This window comes from Callithrix jacchus, chromosome 11, assembly GCF_049354715.1.
Source record: "Callithrix jacchus isolate 240 chromosome 11, calJac240_pri, whole genome shotgun sequence".
NCBI classification, from domain to species: Eukaryota; Metazoa; Chordata; class Mammalia; order Primates; family Cebidae; genus Callithrix; species Callithrix jacchus.
In genome coordinates this window covers 34,309,536-34,327,441 of record NC_133512.1, presented here as the reverse complement: position 1 = coordinate 34,327,441, position 17,906 = coordinate 34,309,536, and the positions used below count along the sequence as shown (strand labels likewise).

Here is a 17,906-nt window from a genome sequence, read left to right as displayed (position 1 = left end):
CATGCCTGGCCAATTTTTTTTATTTTAGTAGAGATGGAGTTTCACCATGTTGTCCAGAGTGGTCTCAAACTCGTTAGCTCAGGCAATCCACCTACTATTGCCTCCAAAGTGCTAGGATTACAGAGGCGAGCCACCACCCCGGCCTCTCCCTTTATTTTTAACCTTTTGTATTCACAGTTTGAAATATCCCTCTTGATAACACACCAATGGATTTAATATTCGAAAGCGTCAAACCTATACCCTTTTGTTGGTAACTTAATTTACGTATTTATAATTACTGTTTTGTTAGAACTTATTTCTGTGATCTTATTTTTATGTTTCTGTTTATCATGGTTTCTTTTTTTTCTCCTTTTCTAAATTACACCTCTAATACTTTTTTTTTTTCCTTGAGATGGAGTCTCACTCTTTTGCCCAGGCTGGAGAGCAGTGGTGCAATCTTGGCTCTCTACAGCCTCTGCCTCCTGGTTCAAGCAATTCTCTTGCCTCAGCCTCATGAGTAGCTAGGATTACAGGTGTGCGCCACCACGCCTGGCTAATATTTCTGTTTTTAGTAGAGATGGGGTTTCACCATGTTGGCCAGGCTGGTCTTGAACTCCTGGCCTCAAGTGATCCATCCACCTTAGCCTCTCAAGGTCCTGATATTATAGGCGTGAGCCACCGTGCCTGGCCACACTTCTAATACTTTAGAACATTCTTACCTGCTTTTGGTGTCTTTCCTCTCTTTTTCTACCTCCTTCCTTCAAACCAACCATTGAACCAATCAGAGTTGTCTAGGATTTTAGTCACAGTTTGTTATGGATATTGTGTGTGATAGCTCAGTTAAATAGAGTTATTTTTACATTCTTATTTCATGAGTCGTTTATCTCTTGGCTTTCTCTGTGTATTGGAAGATTTTCTCTAAAAGCACTTTCAAAGAAATCTTTTTGTATTTGATTTTTTGAGTTATTTGATGTTTAGGCTATCTCACTTCGGTCTCAAGTACATATAGTTGTTTAGCTGATTATAAAACAGTAAGTTCAAGGGCCATGTTTTCTTTAGACCTCTGACAATAATCTATTGTCTTCTTATTTCTATAATTTTATTTATTTATTTATTTGAGACAGAGTCTTGCTCTGTCACTTAGACTGGAGTGCAGTGGTGCTATCTCACCTCACAGCAACCTCTGCCTTTTGGATTCAAGCAGTTCTTATGCCTCAGCCTCCCAAGTAGCTGGGACTGCAGGCATGTGCCACTGTGCTTGGCTAATTTTGTGTTTTTAGTAGAGACAGGGTTTCACCATGTTTGCTGTGCTGGTCTTGAACGTCTGATCTCAAATGATCCACTGCCTTGGCCTCCCACAGTGCTGGGATTACAGGCATGAGCCAAAGTGCCCAGCTTTCTTATTTCCATAATTGTTGATACGTGTCTGATCTTTGTTCTTCTGTGATCTTTTTTCTCTCTGGAAGTTTGAAAATTTTCTCTTGACTTTGTTCTTAAGTTGCCTTAGACCATATTTATGTTTTGATTGAATCTGAGCCAGTTCAGGCTGAGGTTTTATATATTGCTTTAATTGTAGGTAATATTTGATAATTATTTCTTAAGGTATTGTCTTCCTCATTAAAATTTTCTTTTATTCTGAGACTTTTGTTAGATAGATACTTAAGCTTCTAGTTCTGTTCTCTACATATTTTAACTGCTAATCTATTGTTTAAAGTCTTTTTATCTTATGTAAGAGATGGGTTAAACAAAATAAGTAAAACCTTTTTCTTGTTGTCTTTTTGGAGGGATCCTTGACTTAACCATGTAAGTAATGAATTAATTCCCTAGCTGTATTTCTTCAGCTGTTTAGGCAATTCATTGTGTTTTTTATGTCAGAGATTGTTTCTTTTATATTTAATATCTTCAGTTAGTTATTATTTATAAGTACTTGGCTTTATGTTTCCAATATTCTTTCTTTTTGTTGAGAATATTTATTATGCTTATTTTTGAGTTCTTACTGTTATCTGGGCCACTGACACTGATTTTGCTTCCTTTTTATAAGGTGGCCTAGTTTTTTATACTTCTTTTAGAGGGCTTGTGCTGTTCACACCATTTTGTTCTCTTCTTAACTTCTCCTCAAGATCTCAAAATCCCTTGGAACTATAAACTACCTTAGTTCTTTGCTGCTGTATAGTTATATGAAGGGCCTAGTGAAGAGTGAGAGCCTTGACCACAAATTTAAGATTTTGGGTGGGTTTAGGGAATAGAACGTACTTGTTTTTAAGGGTCCAGAGCTTCTGATGTTGCAGTCGGGGATTATCTACTCCCTCTTTGCTTATCTCCTGGATGGTCTTACTCCTCAGCAAAACCCTATTCTCTCTACCCTAGCTACTGTTCCTTTCCAGGCACTACCATCCTTAGATGTAAGTGCTGCTAGCTATTGAGGGAAGAAGTGAAGGAAGGAGGATGGTCGGGCTGGCCAGCTCTTCTATACTGATAATCAACTTTTGCCTCATCTGTGTTCTTGTGCTGTACTTATATAAACCTGTTGCCTCTTGCTGGTGCTGCTGTTTTTCTTCCCGATGTGAGCAGGGTAGCAAAGGGCCTATGAAGAAAGTTTTCTTTTCTTACAGGTAATTCTGTGCTGTGACAAAGTCCTTCTTGACTTGTAGGGACTGTACTAATTCAGTGCTAACCACCAACCATCCTCTGCCTTTCTGAGATTTCTCAAAGTTTTGTGATAAAAATTTCTGAGACCTCTTAAGCCTTTTTTTCTGGTCTCTGTAAAATTTCTAGACTTTGATTTCTGGAGAGAGCTAGCAGGCTGCGTTATCTGCCTATCTTGTCTTTTCCAATTCTTTATTACACGAAAAACTTCTATTTATTATTATTGTTTTTTTTTTTCCACACCTGACCCGACAAGTCCAGCCAGGCTAATTCATGAAAAAAATGCATTTAAGCACAGTCATGTGCTGCATGGTTTGGTCAGTGATGGACAGCATATATGGTGGTGGTACCATAAAATTATAGTTCTTAATTTTTACTGTACCTTTTCTGTGTTTATACAGGCAATTACTGTTATAATTGCCTACGTTATTCAGTACAGTAACATGCTGTATCTAGGAGGAAGAGGCTGTAGCATGTAATTTGGTTGTGTGGTAAACTATACCATCTAGGTTTGCATAAGTATACTCCATGATATTTGCATAATGTTGAAATTGCCTCATGATGCATTTATTAGAAGGTATCCCTGTTGTTAAGTGGTGCATGATTGTACATATATATGTTTAATGCCTTTACTTAATTAGACCTATTTGTATATTTTGGTATATAGTTTATTTTTATTTAGGAATAGGTCTTAGAAACTTTCATGCCATGACACACTAGTAGTGATTCTTATGATAGACAGAGGAGTTCAGAAGGATGGTGGGGGGGCTGGAGGGTGGTGGTTGTTGAGAAATTACTTAATGAGTTCCTGTACATTTGGGTGATAGATACTAAAGGCCCAGACTTTACCACTACATAATATATCTATGTAACAAAATTACTCTTGTACCCAATCAATTTATACAAAAAAAGTTAGGGAAAATAGAGTAATTTCTACTTAATTAAAAAACCTAAGGACATAAGGCTTTCTATTTGTAACTAATTCACTTAATAAACTTTTACTGTAATGGTCCAAATAAACCACCTTCTAGGTAGTTTCGTGTTTTCATCTCTATCTCCTGATTCTGAGTTGTATTTATGAAATTCTCAAGAATGGGGATGCAGCATACTGCTTTTCTGCAGTGCTTGAGTCCTGAATGAGTTAATAAAATTTAATTAAACAGAAGTATATCTCTCTGCAGGATTTGTCAGCCTCTTTAGAAGCAGTGTATGGACAAGCCAGAGAAGGAGGAAACTCTGACGAAATACTTAAAAAATTTTATGACTGGAAGTGTGATAAAAGAGAAGAGTTCACCAATGTTAGAAGTGAAACAGAGGCTTCTCTACAGCGTCTTGTAGCATGGTTCCAAAGAACCTTAAAGGTAGTAAAAGCTTCTGCCCCATTATGTTTCTGGCATAAACCAGAGAATATATATTTTAAAAATAACATGCTTTGTTCAAAAGCTGACATCATCTACCTACTACGTATCAGATATAAACTTCTCACCTTACCAGTCAAGGTTTTTTATTAGCTTTTGGTCAGATTGCCCCTTTTATTAGTCTTGAAAAAAATCATGTTGGTCTTGTTCTTCCTTTTTCTCAACTTTTCCTAAGGATTGTTCTCTTTCCTCTCTTAACCATTTATTTTCTTTAGGTATGCTATATGTATGTACCTTTTTCCTTTTGGTGCATAAATTTTATGAGGGTAGGCACTTTATCTTTTTTTTCTGTATTCTTAGTTCTTTTACATTGCCCAAGGTATAGCTTAATGCTCTGCTTCAGGTATTAAGGCACAATGAATGCTGATTGAATTAAATGAGATATTTCATGTGTTTATTTTTGCAAATGAGGTTTTTGACCTATCTGTGGAAGAATCACTGATTTCTGAAGACACAATTGGTAATATTGATGAAATCCTAGAGAAGACTGAGTCAAGTGTCTGCAAAGAGCTGGAGATATCTCTGATTGTGAGTATTGATACTTTTTATTATTGCTTCCTTTGAAGCAGTGTGGTTTTCTTTCATGGTTAGAAAGTATTAACCAGTAATATACTTTCTGTTGCTTGTTAAGACTGGTCTTAGCTTTCTTCTAATAGGCCTGTTTGAAAGATTAACAATGTCAAGTTCTAGTCCAAACACAATGCAAAGTCTTATTCTTAGGTGACATTTTCATTTTATTGGGACATTTTTACACAAAATATCTATCTAATTCTAAGAAAACCACTCATAATCTGAGTGGACAAGCTTTCTGTATTATTTGATCTATATCAATATATGATATATTCTATATCATATCCAATGTCTATAAGAAGAGACTTCTTTGAGTTTGTGAAAACTTAAAACCTGAGAGAGCTCTAATAGTTGACACACAAGATGGATTGGTCATCCTCTTTCTTTCTCTGTTGTGTATATTCTGAATTACTGTGTCAAGGTAAAAATTAGTGTAGCTACTCCAAAGGGTGTTTTATAATTTTAATTATTGCTCATTGGGACTCTTTCCCAATTACTCAGGCTGCATTCCAATGTCTCAGTGCTTCTCATTTTACTTGTTTTCTTCTTCCTATTTTATTCATATTGGCATTAAAAATACATTGAGAAGTTATATATTGTTAAACAGTCCTGCTCTAGATAGTTTTGTCAGACTTGATTTTAGAAGTCATTGTTAACAGGTGATTTCTAAAAGTAAAGTGTGGAAGGTCTGTATATTGTTTATAGTTCTTATATTTAGCATGTTAGTATCCCTGATTTCCATTAATGCTGTACTCCACTCCACACAGCTTTGGGAATAATGGGGTAATAGGGGTAAAGTTTCTCATATGAATGGCTTTGCCTTGTTTTTTGTTTGTGTGTTTATTTAAGAGAGACAGTGTCCTGCCCAGGCTGGAGTGCATTGATGTGATCATAGCTCACTGCACTCTTGAACTCCTCAATTTTCCTGCCTCAGTCTCACTTGTAGCTAGGACTACAAGTGTATACCACTGTGCTCAGCTGATTGAAGCAATATTTTTTAGGAACTGGGTCTTACCTGGCCTCCATATGAACATCTTTGGTATCTGTCTTCTGTCTAGAAAAACATTTGTATTTAAGAACTGTTTTGAAATAACTACAGAAATCTGTTTAAAGGCATAATTTTGAAGTTTATCTATTGTTATTGGAGGCTTTAGCTATTTTGGATATTTCTGTATGTATAATTCTATGTGTGTGATTTCATTTAGGATCAAGGTGATGGAGACAAGGAGATAATTTTAAATACATATAGTCAAATACTGCAAAAGATTCGTTCAGAGGAAAGGCTCATTACCACAGTACAAGCTAAGTACAAGGACAGTATTGAGGTTAGATTGTGCTTTCTCTTATGGATCTTATAAATTGATGTTTTGAAATTTTTAATACTTAAATTTTTCTCATGTTGTTTAATACTCAGTGTCAGTAAATTATTATTACTAGAATTCACTATCAACTGGAAATGGTGATTTTGATGATATAAATGTATCAGATTTTTTTATTGTTTTAAATCTTTGATTTTCTTAGGTTCATGAAAACCACAACCTTTAACATCATTTTCTTTTTGTCAGTACAAGTCTACTATAGAAAATTTGCTATATATAGGAAGATAAGAAATAAAACATTGCTTATAATTCTCTTAGCCTAAGAGATAGTTTGAGTATTTCCTTACTGGATGTGCATCTATATGTTTGTGAGCACATATATATATATATATATATGCATTGGATTTTTTAAGTTATTTCAAAAATACTTTCTTCATTTAATGGTATATTCTGAACATGTTTCTACATGATTAATGATTTTTCTATACTGTCATTTTGAGTGACTGAATCTTCATCTTATATAGAAGTATAACAGCATTAACCTTTCATGTGTGTTGGATGTTAAGGTTACTTCAGTTTTTTCTACCATAAATAACACTGTACATATGTTTGTGCATAATTTTTGTTTTTATTTCTCAGATTTCTAAATTTATAATTATTGAGATAAAAGGAATGCGAATGTACATTATTAAAATGATATATATTGTCAACCCACTTTTGGGAAAGATGATTTCAGTTTACATCCTCACTAGAAGTTCTTTTTTTATCCACACCAAGACACAGTGTGTTTTATTCTGTGTCTCAGTTTGAAATATAACTTTGTCTTTGCTGCTTTCGGTGCTGGAACTGATATTCTTCTAAACAGAAACATGGATGATAAGGAAATCTGTTGAATTGTCTTGTTGAAAATTATAGATTTTCTTAGTATCTTAACCTAACCTCAGTAAATACTAGTTGAATCCTAACAGAGAAATAATAAATGATCACTGACTGTTCAATAAATATTTTTCTTATGTGTTTGAAAATATGTAACTTTTGTTTACTTAGTTTAAACAGCAGCTTATTGAATATTTAAATAAGACTCCCAGTGTGGATCATTTGCTGTCCATTAAGAAGACATTGAAAAGCTTAAAAGCTCAACTGAGATGGAAATTGGTTGAAAAGAATAATTTGGAAGAAGTAAGGAAACAATTGCTTCTTACTGATCTTTATATGTCTCTCATTTTATTTGGTCTCTGCTTCATAAAAATAATACATAAATACACTCTTTAAAATAAGAGAGCCATTACATTCACATTTTGTTTTATATATTTTGCCTTGTTTTCTGTGTGTATAAATAAAACTGAGATTACATTAACAGTTTAAAAATTTTCCTGTATCATTAAATATTCTTTAAAAACGTTTTCCTAAACTGCCTTGGTTTTTAGTAACTTGAATATTTTAGAGTAATTTTAAAAGCTCTTTTGGTTTGGATTGTTAAAATGTTTGTTGTAATACCAACTTGCTACATGCAGGTGAAAGGGTACTCCCTCAAAGGTAGCATTTTGTCATAAAGTATTTTTAAGATCATGGCATCTTTCGTTAACTCCCTTTTTTATGGATAGATGTAGTATTTCTTGCAAGTATTTTAAGTTGCTTTTATAGGATAACAGAACTGTAAGGATTAATATGCTCTAATCTGGACTAACTTCTTCCTTTAGGCTTGAAATTTTGTGAATAAGATGGTTTGTTTTCCCTTGAGGATTTGATTTATGTACAAAAAGGATCTGTTTTGTGCCTCAATCTAATGTGAATGATCTCTCTTCTACTTCTGAGCACTTAATTGTGGGTGGAGTGGGGACTTCTAGAACTAATATCATAGTTGAAGGGCTTTCCAGTTTTACTCTATTCTGGGCTTTGGAGAAATTGATTTTTTTAGTCTAATTTTTAAACTTTTGGAGAAATCCGACTTTTTAAAAAATTATGCTTTAAGTTCTGGGGTACATGAGCAGAATGTGTAGGTTTGTTACATAGATATACACGTGCCATGCTGGTTTGCTGTACCCATCAACCTGTCATCTACATTAGGTGTTTCTCCTAATGCTATCCCTCCCCTAGTTCCCCACCCCCGACAGGCCCAGTGTGTGATGTTCCCCTCCCTGTGTCCATGTGTTCTCATTGTTCAACTCCGACTATTAGTGAGAACATGTGGTGTTTAGTTTTCTGTTCCTGTGTTAGTTTGCTGAGAATGATGGTTTCCAGCTTCATCCATGTCCCTGCAAAGGACGTGAACTCATCCTTTTTCATGGCCGCATAGCATTCCACGGTGTATGTGCCACATTTTTTTCATCCAGTCTGTCACTGATGGCCATTTGGGTGGGTTCCAAGCCTTTGCTATTGTGACTAGTGCTGTAATACATTTGTGTGTGCATGTGTCTTTATAGCTGAATGATTTATATTCCTTTGGGTATATACCCAGTTAATGGGATTGCTGGGTTAAATGGTATTTCTGGTTCTAGATCCTTGAGAAATCGCCACACTGTCTTCCACAATGGGTAAACTAATTTACACTCCTACCAACAGTATAAAAGTCTTCCTGTTTCAGCACAGCCTCTCCAGCATCTGTTTCCTGACTTCTTAATGATCACCTTTCTAACTGGCGTGAGATGGTATCTCATTGTAGTTTTGGTTTGCATTACTCTAATTACCAGCGATAATGAGCTTTTTTTCATATGTTTGTTGGCTGTATAAAAGTCTTCTTTTGAGAAGTGTCTGTTGATATCCTTTGCCCACTTTTTGATGGTGTTGTTTTTTCTTGTAAACTTGTTTCTTTTTTGAGATGGAGTTTTGCTCTGTTTCCAGGCTGGTGTGCAGTGGCACGATCTTGGTTCACAGCAACCTCTGCCTTCCGATTCAAGTGATTTCCCTGCTTCAGCCTCCTAAGTAGCTGGGACTACAGGCATGTGTCACCATGCCTGGCTAATTTTTTGTATTTTAGTAGAGATGGGGTTTCATCATGTTGGCTAGGTTGGTCTTGATCTCCTGACCTTGTGATCTGCCTGCCTGGGCCTCCCAAAGTGCTGGGATTACAGGCATGAGCCACTGTACCCAGCTGCTATTTAAATTCTTTGTAGATTCTGGAGATTAGCCCTTTGTCAGATGGATAGATTGCACAAATTTTCTCCCGTTCTGAAGGTTGCCTGTTCACTCTGATGATAGTTTTTTTTTCCTGTGCTGTATAGAAGCTCTTTAGTTTAATTAGATCCCATTTGTCGATTGTGGCTTTTGTTGCCATTGCTTTTTGTGTTTTAGTCAGGAAGTCTTTGCCCATGCCTATGTACTTACTGGTGTTGCCTAGGTTTTCTTCTGGGGTTTCTTATTTTGGGTCTTATGTTTAAGTCTTTAATTCATCTTGAATTAATTTTTGTATAAGGTTTAAGGAAGGAGCCCATTTTCAGTTTTCTGCATATGGCTAGCTAGTTTTCCCAACACCATTTATTAAATAGGGAATCGTTTCCCCATTGCTTGTTTTTGTCAGGTTTGTCAAAGATCAGATGGTTTTAGGTGTGTGGCATTATTTCTGAGGCTTCTGTTCTTTTCCATTGGTCTGTGTCTCTGTTTTGGTACCAGTACCATGCTGTTATGGTTACTGTAGCCTTGTAGTATAGTTTGAAGTCAGGTAGCATGATGCCTCCAGTTTTGTTCTTTTTGTTTAGGATTGTCTACGCAATACAGGCTCTTTTTTGGTTCCATTTGCAATTTAAAGTAGTTTTTTCTAATTCTGTGAAGAAAGTCAGTGGTAGCTTGATGGGGATCGCATTGAATGTGTAAATTACTTTGGGCATACAGTATGGCCAATTTCATGATATTGGTTCTTCCTGTCCACGAGCATGGAAAGTTTTTTCATGTGTTTGTGACCTCTCTTACTTCCTTGAGCAGTGGTTTGTTGTTCTTCCTGAAGAGGACCTTCACATCCCTTGTAAGTAGTATTCCTAGGTATTTTCTTCTGTTTGTAGCAATTGTGAATCGAAGTTTACTCATGATTTGGCTCTCTGTCTCTTATTGGCGTATAGTAATGCTTGTGATTTTTGCACATGGATTTTATATCCTGAGACTTTGTTAAAGTTGCTTATCAGCTTAAGGAGGTTTTGAGCTGAGATGATGGGGATTTCTAAATATAAAATCATTTTATCTGCAGAGACAATTTGATTTCCTCTCTTCCTATTTGAATACACTTTATTTCTTTCTCCTGCCTGATTGCCCTGGCCAGAACTTCCAATACTACGTTGACTAGGAGTGGTGAAAGAGGGTATCCTTGTCTTGTGCCAGTTTTCAAAGGGAATGCTTCCAGCTTTGCCCATTTAGTATGATACTGGCTTTTGGTTTGTCGTAAATAGCTCTTATTATTTTGATATGTATTACATGAATACCTAGTTTCTTGAGAGTTTTTAGCATGAAGGGGTGTTGAATTTTATTGAAGGCCTTTTTGCATCTTTGAGATAATCATGTAGTTTTGTCATTGGTTCTGTTTATGTGATGGATTACATTTATTGATTTGCATATGTTGAACCAGCGTTGGATCCCAGGGATGAAGCCAACTTGATTGTTGTGGATAAGCTTTTTGATGTGCTACTGGATTCGGTTTGCCAGTTTTTTTTTTTTTTTTTTGAGACAGAGGCTTGATCTGTCACCCTGGCTGCAGTGCAGTGGTGCAGTCTAGGCTCACTGCAACCTCCGCCTCCCGGGTTCCAGCGATTCTCCTGCCTCAGCCTCCCAAGTAGCTGGCACTACAGGTGTGTGCCACCACACCCAGTTAACTTTTGTATTTTATAGTAGAGACGGAGTTTCACCATATTGGCCACTGGTCTTGAACTCCTAACCTCAGGTCTTCCTGTCTTGTTCTCCCAAAGTGCTGGGATTAGAGGCGTGAGCCACCGTGCCTGGCCAGTTTGCCAGTATTCTGAGAATTTTCACATTGATGTTCATCAGGGATATTGGCCTGAAATTTTATTTTTTTAGTTGTGTATCTGCCAGGTTTTGGTATCAGGTTGATGCTGGCCTCATAAAATGAGTTACTAAGGAGGAGTCCCTCTTTTTCTATTGTTTAGAATAGTTAGAAGGAATGATACCCTCTCCTTTTTGTATCTCTGATAGAATTTGTCTGTGAATCCATCTGGTCCTGGGCTTTTTGGTTTGTAGGGTATTACTGCCTCAATTTCAGAACTTGTTATTGGTTTATTCAGGGATTCGACTTCTTCCTGGTTTAGTCTTGGAAGGGTGTATGTGTCCAGGAATTTATCCATTTCTTCTAGATTTTCTAGTTTATTCACATAGAGGTGTTTATAGTATTCTCTGATGGTAGTTTGTATTCCTGTGGGATCAGTGGTGATATCCCCTTTATCATTTTTTATTGCATCTATTTGATTATTTTATCTTTTCTTTATTAATCTGGCTAGTAGTTTTTCTGTTTTGTTAATCTTTTCAAAAAACCAGCTTCTAGATTCATTGATTTTTTTTTGAAGGGTTTTTCTTGTCTTTATCTCCCATCAGTTCTGCTCTGATCATAGTTATTTCTTGTCTTCTGCTAGCTTTTTAATTTGTTTGCTCTTGCTTCTCTAGTTCTTTTAATTGTGACATTAGGGTATCAATTTTAGATCTTTCTTGCTTTCTTCTGTGGGCATTCAGTGCTATAAATTTTCCTGTAAACACTGGTTTAGCTGTGTTCCAGAGATTCTGGTACATTGTGCCTTTGTTTTCATTGGTTTTAAATAACTTACTTATTTTCGCCTTAATTTTTTTATTTATCTAGTAGTCATTCAGGAGCAGGTTGTTGAGTTTCAGTTTCCATGTAGTTGCGCAGTTTTGAAATTTCTTAATCTTGAGTTCTAGTTTGATTACACTGTGGTCTGAGACACTGCTTGTTATAACTTCTGTTATTTTGTGTTTGCTGAGGAGTATTTTATTTCCAATTATGTGGTCAATTTTAGAATAAGTGCAGTGTACTTCTGAGAAGAGTGTATATTTTGTGGATTTGGGGTGGAGAGTTCTGTAGATGTCTATGAGATCTACTTGGTCCAGAGCTGAGTTCAAGTTCTGAATAATCTTTTCAAGTTTCTGTCTCGTTGCTCTGTCTAATATTGACAATGGGGTGTTAAAGTCTCCCACTATTATTGTGTGGGAGTCTAAGTCTCTTTGTGGGTCTCTGAGAACTTGCTTTATAAATCGGAGTGGTCCTGTATTAGCTACATGTATGTTTAGAATAGTTAGCTGTTCTTGTTGTGTTGATCCCTTTACCGTTATGTAGTTCTTTCTTTTTAAATCTTTGTTGGTTTAAAGTCTGTTTTATCAGAGACTAGGATTGCAACCCCAGCTTTTTTTTTGCTTGGTAAATATTCCTCCATCCCTTTTTTTTTGAGCCTATTTGTGTCTTTGCACTTGAGGTGGGTTTCCTCAGTACAGGACACCATTGGGTCTTGACTCTTTATCCAATTTGCCTTCTGTGTCTTTTATTTGGGTCACTTAGCCTGTTTTTACATTTAAGGTTAATATTGGCATGTGTGAATTTGATCTTGTCATTGTGATACTAGTTGGTTATTTTGCCCGTTAGTTGATGCAGTTTCTTTTTAGTGTCAATGGTCTTTGCAATTTGGTACATTCTTGCAGTCCCTGGTACCAGTTTTTCCTTTCCATGTATAGTGCTTCCTTCAAGAGCTCTTGTAAGTCAGGCTTGGTGGTGACAAAATCTCTCAGCATTTGCTTATATGTAAAAGATTTTATTTCTCCTTTGCTTGTGAAGTTTAGTTGGGCTGGATATGAAATTCTGCGTTGAAAATTCTTTTCTTTAAGAATGTTGAATGTCGGCCCCCACCGTCTTCTGGCTTGTAGGATTTCTGCTGAGAGATCTGCTGTTAGTCTGATGCGCTTCCCTTTGTGGGTAACCAGTCTTTCTCTCTGGCTGCTCTTAACATTTTTTCCTTCATTTCAACCTTGGTAAACCTGATGATTATGTGTCTTGGGGTTGCTCTTCTCGAGGAATATCTTTGTGGTGTTCTCTGTATTTCCTGAATTTGCATGTTGACCTGCTTTGCTAGATTGGGGAAATTCTCCTGGATAATATGCTGAAGAATGTTTTCTAACTTGGTTCCATTATCCCTATCACTTTCAGGTACACCAATCAAATGTAGTTTTGGTCTTTTCACATAGTCCTGTATTTCTTGGAGGCTTTGTTCCTTTTCATCTTTTTTTCTCTTATCTTGTCTTCATGCTTTATTTCATTAAGTTGATCTTCAGTCTCTGATATCCTTTCTTCCACTTGATTGGTTAACCTATTGATGCCTGTGTATGTGTTACCAGGTTTTCATGCTGTGCTTTTCAGCTCTATCAGGTTATTTATGTTCTTGTCTCAACTGGTTATTCTAGTTAGCAATTCCTCTAACCTTTTTCCAACGTTCTTAGCTTCCTTGCATTGGGTTAGAACATGCTTCTTTAGCTTGGAGGAGTTTGTTATTACCCACCTTCTGAAGCCTGCTTCTCTCAGTTTGTCAGACTTGTTCTCCATCCAGTTTTGTTCTCTTGCTGGTGAGTTGTGATCCCTTGGAGGAGAAGAGGCTTTCTCGTTTTTGGAATTTTTAGCCTTTTTGTACTGGTGTTTCCTCATCTTTGTGGATTTATCTACCTTTGGTGTTTTATGTTGGTACCTTCTGATGTGGTGGTGTGGATGTCCTTTTGATTAATGTTGATGCTATTCCTTTTTATTTGTTAGTTTTCCTTCTAACAGTCAGGCCCCTCTGCCACAGCTCTGCTAGAGGTTCATTCCAGATCCGGTTTTCTTAAGTATCATTGGTGGAGGCTGCAGAACAGCAAAGACTGCTGCCTGTTCCTTCCTCTGGAAACTTTGTCCCAGAGGGGCACCCACCATATGCCAGCTGGAGCTCTCCTGTATGAGGTGTCTGGTGACCCCTGTTGGGAGGTGTCTCCCAGTCAGGAGTCACGGGGGTCAGGGATCCACTTGAGGAGGCAGTCTGTTTCTTAGCAGAGCTCAAGCACTGTTCTAGGAGATTTATGGCTCTCTTCAGAGCTGTCAGGCAGGGATGTTTAAGTCTGCTGCAGTCACGCCCACAGCCTCCCCTTTCCCAGTTGCTCTGTCCCAGGGAGATGGGAGCTTTATCTATAAGCTCCTGACTGGGGCTGCCTTTCTTTCAGAGATGCCTTGCCCAGAGAGGAGAAATCTAGAGAGGTAATCTGGCTACAGTGGCTATGCTGAGTTGCAGTCAGCTCTGCTCAGTTAGAATTTCATGGCATCTTTGTTTACACAGTGAGGGAAAAACTGCCTACTCAAGCCTAAGTAATAGTGGACACCCCTCCCTCCACCAAGCTATAGTGACCCAGGTTAATTTCAGACTGCTGTGCTAACAGTGAGAATTTCAAGCCAGTAGATCTTAGCTTACTGGGGCTCTGTGGGGTTGTGATCTGCTAAGCAAGACCACTTGGCTCCCTGGCTTCAGCCCCCTTTTCAGGGAGTTAACAGTTCTGTCTTGCTGGCATTCCAGATGCCACTGGGGTGTGAAAACAGACTTCTGCAGCTAGCTCAGTGTTTGTCCAAATGGCCGTCCAGTTTTGTGATTGAACCCCAGGGCCCTGGTGGTGTAGGCATTTGAGGGAATCTCCTGGTTTGTGGGTTGTGAGGAGTGTGGGAAGAGCATAGTATCTGGGCCAGGATGTACTGTTCCTCATGGCTTCCCTTGGTTAGGGGAGGGAGTTCCCCAACCCCTTGGACTTGCCAGTTGAGGTGATACCCCACCCTGTTTTGGGTCCCTCTCTGTGGGCTACATCCTCTGTCTATCCAGTCCCAATGAGATGAGCCAGGCACCTCAGTTGGAAATGTAGAAATCATCCGCCTTCTGTGTTGATCTTGCTAGGAGCTATAGACTAGAGCTGTTCTTATTTGGCCATCTTAATATCTGGATCCTTGAAATCTGACTTTTAAAGTGTAAGCCAAAAGTATCTGAAACAGGTCTCAATCAATTTAGAAATTTATTTTGCCTAGGTTAAGGATGCATGCCTGGAAGGCAGGTCTGTGCCTTTCTCAGAGACAATTTTGAGGGCTAAAATATTTAAAGGCAAAAGGATGGATATTGGGGAAAGAGGAAGGAATTTAAAAAAGATGTGGGTAGATAAGAGACAGATGGTTCGCATTCTTTAGTCTTTGATCAACTTTCAGCACATGCACAATTTACATTTGAGAGAGGGGTAGAGGAATAGTTGCTAGCTCAGTGAATCTGCATTTTTACAGAGGAAGGAGTTAGGTATGCATTTGTCTCAGGTGAGCAAAGGGATGACTTAGAGTTCTGTCCTTTATCCTGCACCTGAGAAAATAAGCTATTAATTTACCTTGTCAGTGTAAAATTAACAGAACTGTTAATAGGGTAAAGATCTTGGGGCCCATAAGCAAGTTCCTACTGAGCAGATTGTGAGGGAGGCATGCAGTTTTTTAAATCTTTATAGCTATCTTATTTAGGAATAAAATGGGAAGAAGATTTGCCTGACACAGTTCCCAGCTTGACTTTTTCCTTTGGCTTAGTAATTTAAGGTTCTCAAGAATTATTTTCCTTTCACAAAAGCATACATACTTTTTAAGGTGGCTTATGTATTATCATTGGTGACAGTTCACACATTTATTCATTCTTCTGTTTTGTTTTTAACTAAATCTCATGTAGAAGACAATTCTAGGGAATTCAGGTGTATTCTGGTTGCTATTAACATTTCTTTTATAATGGCAGTTGGCCATTTTTATCTTAGAGAAAATCTAAAGCAGATGAAGAGACAAGAAAAATCTGTGTAATTGATTTTATGTCTTTGCTCTTTATAATTTTTCTAGGTTTCAGAAAAGTCTTTTTTAGAATAAATTGATCTAAGTTAATTTAGCAAGTATTAGCAGGGTCTCTTATGTACTATTACTGAAGGATACATAGAAATCACACAGAGTAGGCCTGGCGCGGTGGGTCATGCCTGTAATCCCAGCACTTTGGGAGGCCGAGGCGGGTGGATCACGAGGTCAAGAGATCGAGACCATCTTGATCAACATGGTGAAACCCCGTCTCTACTAAAAATACAAAAGAAATGAGCTGGGCATGGTGGTGCGTGCCTGTAATCCCAGCTACTCAGGAGGCTGAGGCAGGAGAATTGCCTGAACCCAGGAGGCAGAGGTTGCAGTGAGCCGAGATCGTGCCATTGTACTCCAGCCTGGGTAACAAGAGCAAAACTCTGACTCAAAAAAAAAAAAAAAGAAAGAAATCACACAGAGTAATTTACTACAGTACTTGAATTTTTGAAAGAAGACTTGTTTGTTCTGTGTTAGTAAAAAATGCTTTTTCTTTCTGATTGAAGTCAGATGACCCTGATGACTCTCAAATTGAGAAAATAAAAGAAGAAATAACCCAGCTGCGCAATAATGTCTTTCAGGAAATTTATTATGAGAGGGAGGAATATGTAAGTATTTGATTCTTTGAAGTTTTACATTAGATTTTACTCTAGAAATTGAATTTAAATATTCATTTTATGAAGTGGACTATAATCACAAGGCTAGAGGTATTATATAGAAAGTTTATATTATATATATAATATAAATAATATATATATAGACCTAGTAATATTTCTGTAAATTTAGAAATTAATTTGACATGACAAAATATTCTGACCATTGTCTCAGTGTGGAAATGGCTGAAAATTAAAAAGAAGGAAAAACATCACCTGTAATGTTACACTCAGTGATAACAGTAGTAATAATTGGTAACTTTTGACTTACTTTATTTCTTTTTTTAGCTGGTTTTTAGAATTGAGATTATAGCACAGACACGCTTTTGCATATTGCCTTTTTTCTGTTTAACGTAAAACCTAAAGACCTTTTCCTTATATAAAATTTATATCAATGCCATTGTCCAGAATGTTGCTATGAAAAGATTAATGGAGCAGCATAATTTAGTTGAAGAATGTAACAAAATAAGACTGCCTGGTTTTGGGGGCAGGGGAAGTTACATCTTTTAGGTCTCTATTTTACCACTAATTTTTGTGAGCTTGGGAAATAAGTCATTATATTTTTTCTTTAAAATGGGAAGAATATTATATTTTATGTCTGGGAGATGTTATGAAGAAGAAGTTAGTTAAGAAAAAGTTCTTTGAAAGTAAAAATACTGACTGGGCATGGTGGCTCACAACTATAGTCCCAGCACTTTGGGGAGACCGAGGTGTTGTGATCACTTGAGCCCAAGAGTTTGAGATCAGCCTGGGAGTCATGGTGAGACTCCATCTCTACAATAAATAAAACAGTTATCCAGTCATAATGTCATGTACCTGTAGACCCAGCTATTTTGGAGGCTGAGACAGGAGTATTGCTTGAGCCGAGGAGTTTGAGGCTGCAGTGAGCTATGATCATGCCACTGTACTCTAGCCTGGGCAACAGAGCAAGATCCTGTCTTAAAAAAAAGTAAAATAAAAACATTAATACTGTGAAAACAATAGATATTTTAAGTGTCATGCTTTATTTAGAAAATTCACCTGAGTATATATAAATACATTGTGGACCTTGGGTTAAAATAGCTATCTCCCAGTGATTTGACAAGTGTTTAGAACTTTTGCTTAATATATGACAAGTGGCTTTCCTTTTGTAAGAATATTAAATTTTCACATTTATTTCAAAGTTATTTATGTAGAGCTGTGTATTTTTTCTCTCCGACTTTAAATTTTTTTCTTAATTGAACAGCTATTATTTTAAAATGTCACTGTGTACTTAATATTTTGAGAAATAATAACAGTTTTGTGCCTCAAATTGGTATATTATCAGACTTTTTCATTTTAGTTTGCAAGTGGGTGTGAACTTTGACCTTGCAAGATTTGTGCTTATGTATGTATTCAGACTTAAAATTGGTAATTAAATTTTTCTTCAGTTGGTAAGATGGTAGTTTAGATGGGTTAAAAGAAAGACTTCAGCCAAATTAAA

The 17,906-nt window shown here is 37.0% G+C and overlaps 1 protein-coding gene across 6 annotated transcripts in view; it reads left to right on the top strand.

Annotated features, from left to right (window-relative positions):
- The window catches only part of STK31 (serine/threonine kinase 31), a 162,798-nt gene that overhangs the window by 86,055 nt on the left and 58,837 nt on the right, over nt 1-17,906 (top strand). For all 6 annotated transcript variants that reach the window (XM_054237158.2, XM_035253621.3, XM_035253622.3 and 3 more), the window contains 5 exons: nt 3,807-3,986; nt 4,455-4,571; nt 5,819-5,938; nt 6,980-7,111; nt 16,298-16,399. In XM_054237158.2, coding sequence (XP_054093133.1) covers nt 3,807-3,986; nt 4,455-4,571; nt 5,819-5,938; nt 6,980-7,111; nt 16,298-16,399 — 651 coding nt within the window. The remainder of the gene's footprint in view (nt 1-3,806; nt 3,987-4,454; nt 4,572-5,818; nt 5,939-6,979; nt 7,112-16,297; nt 16,400-17,906) is intronic.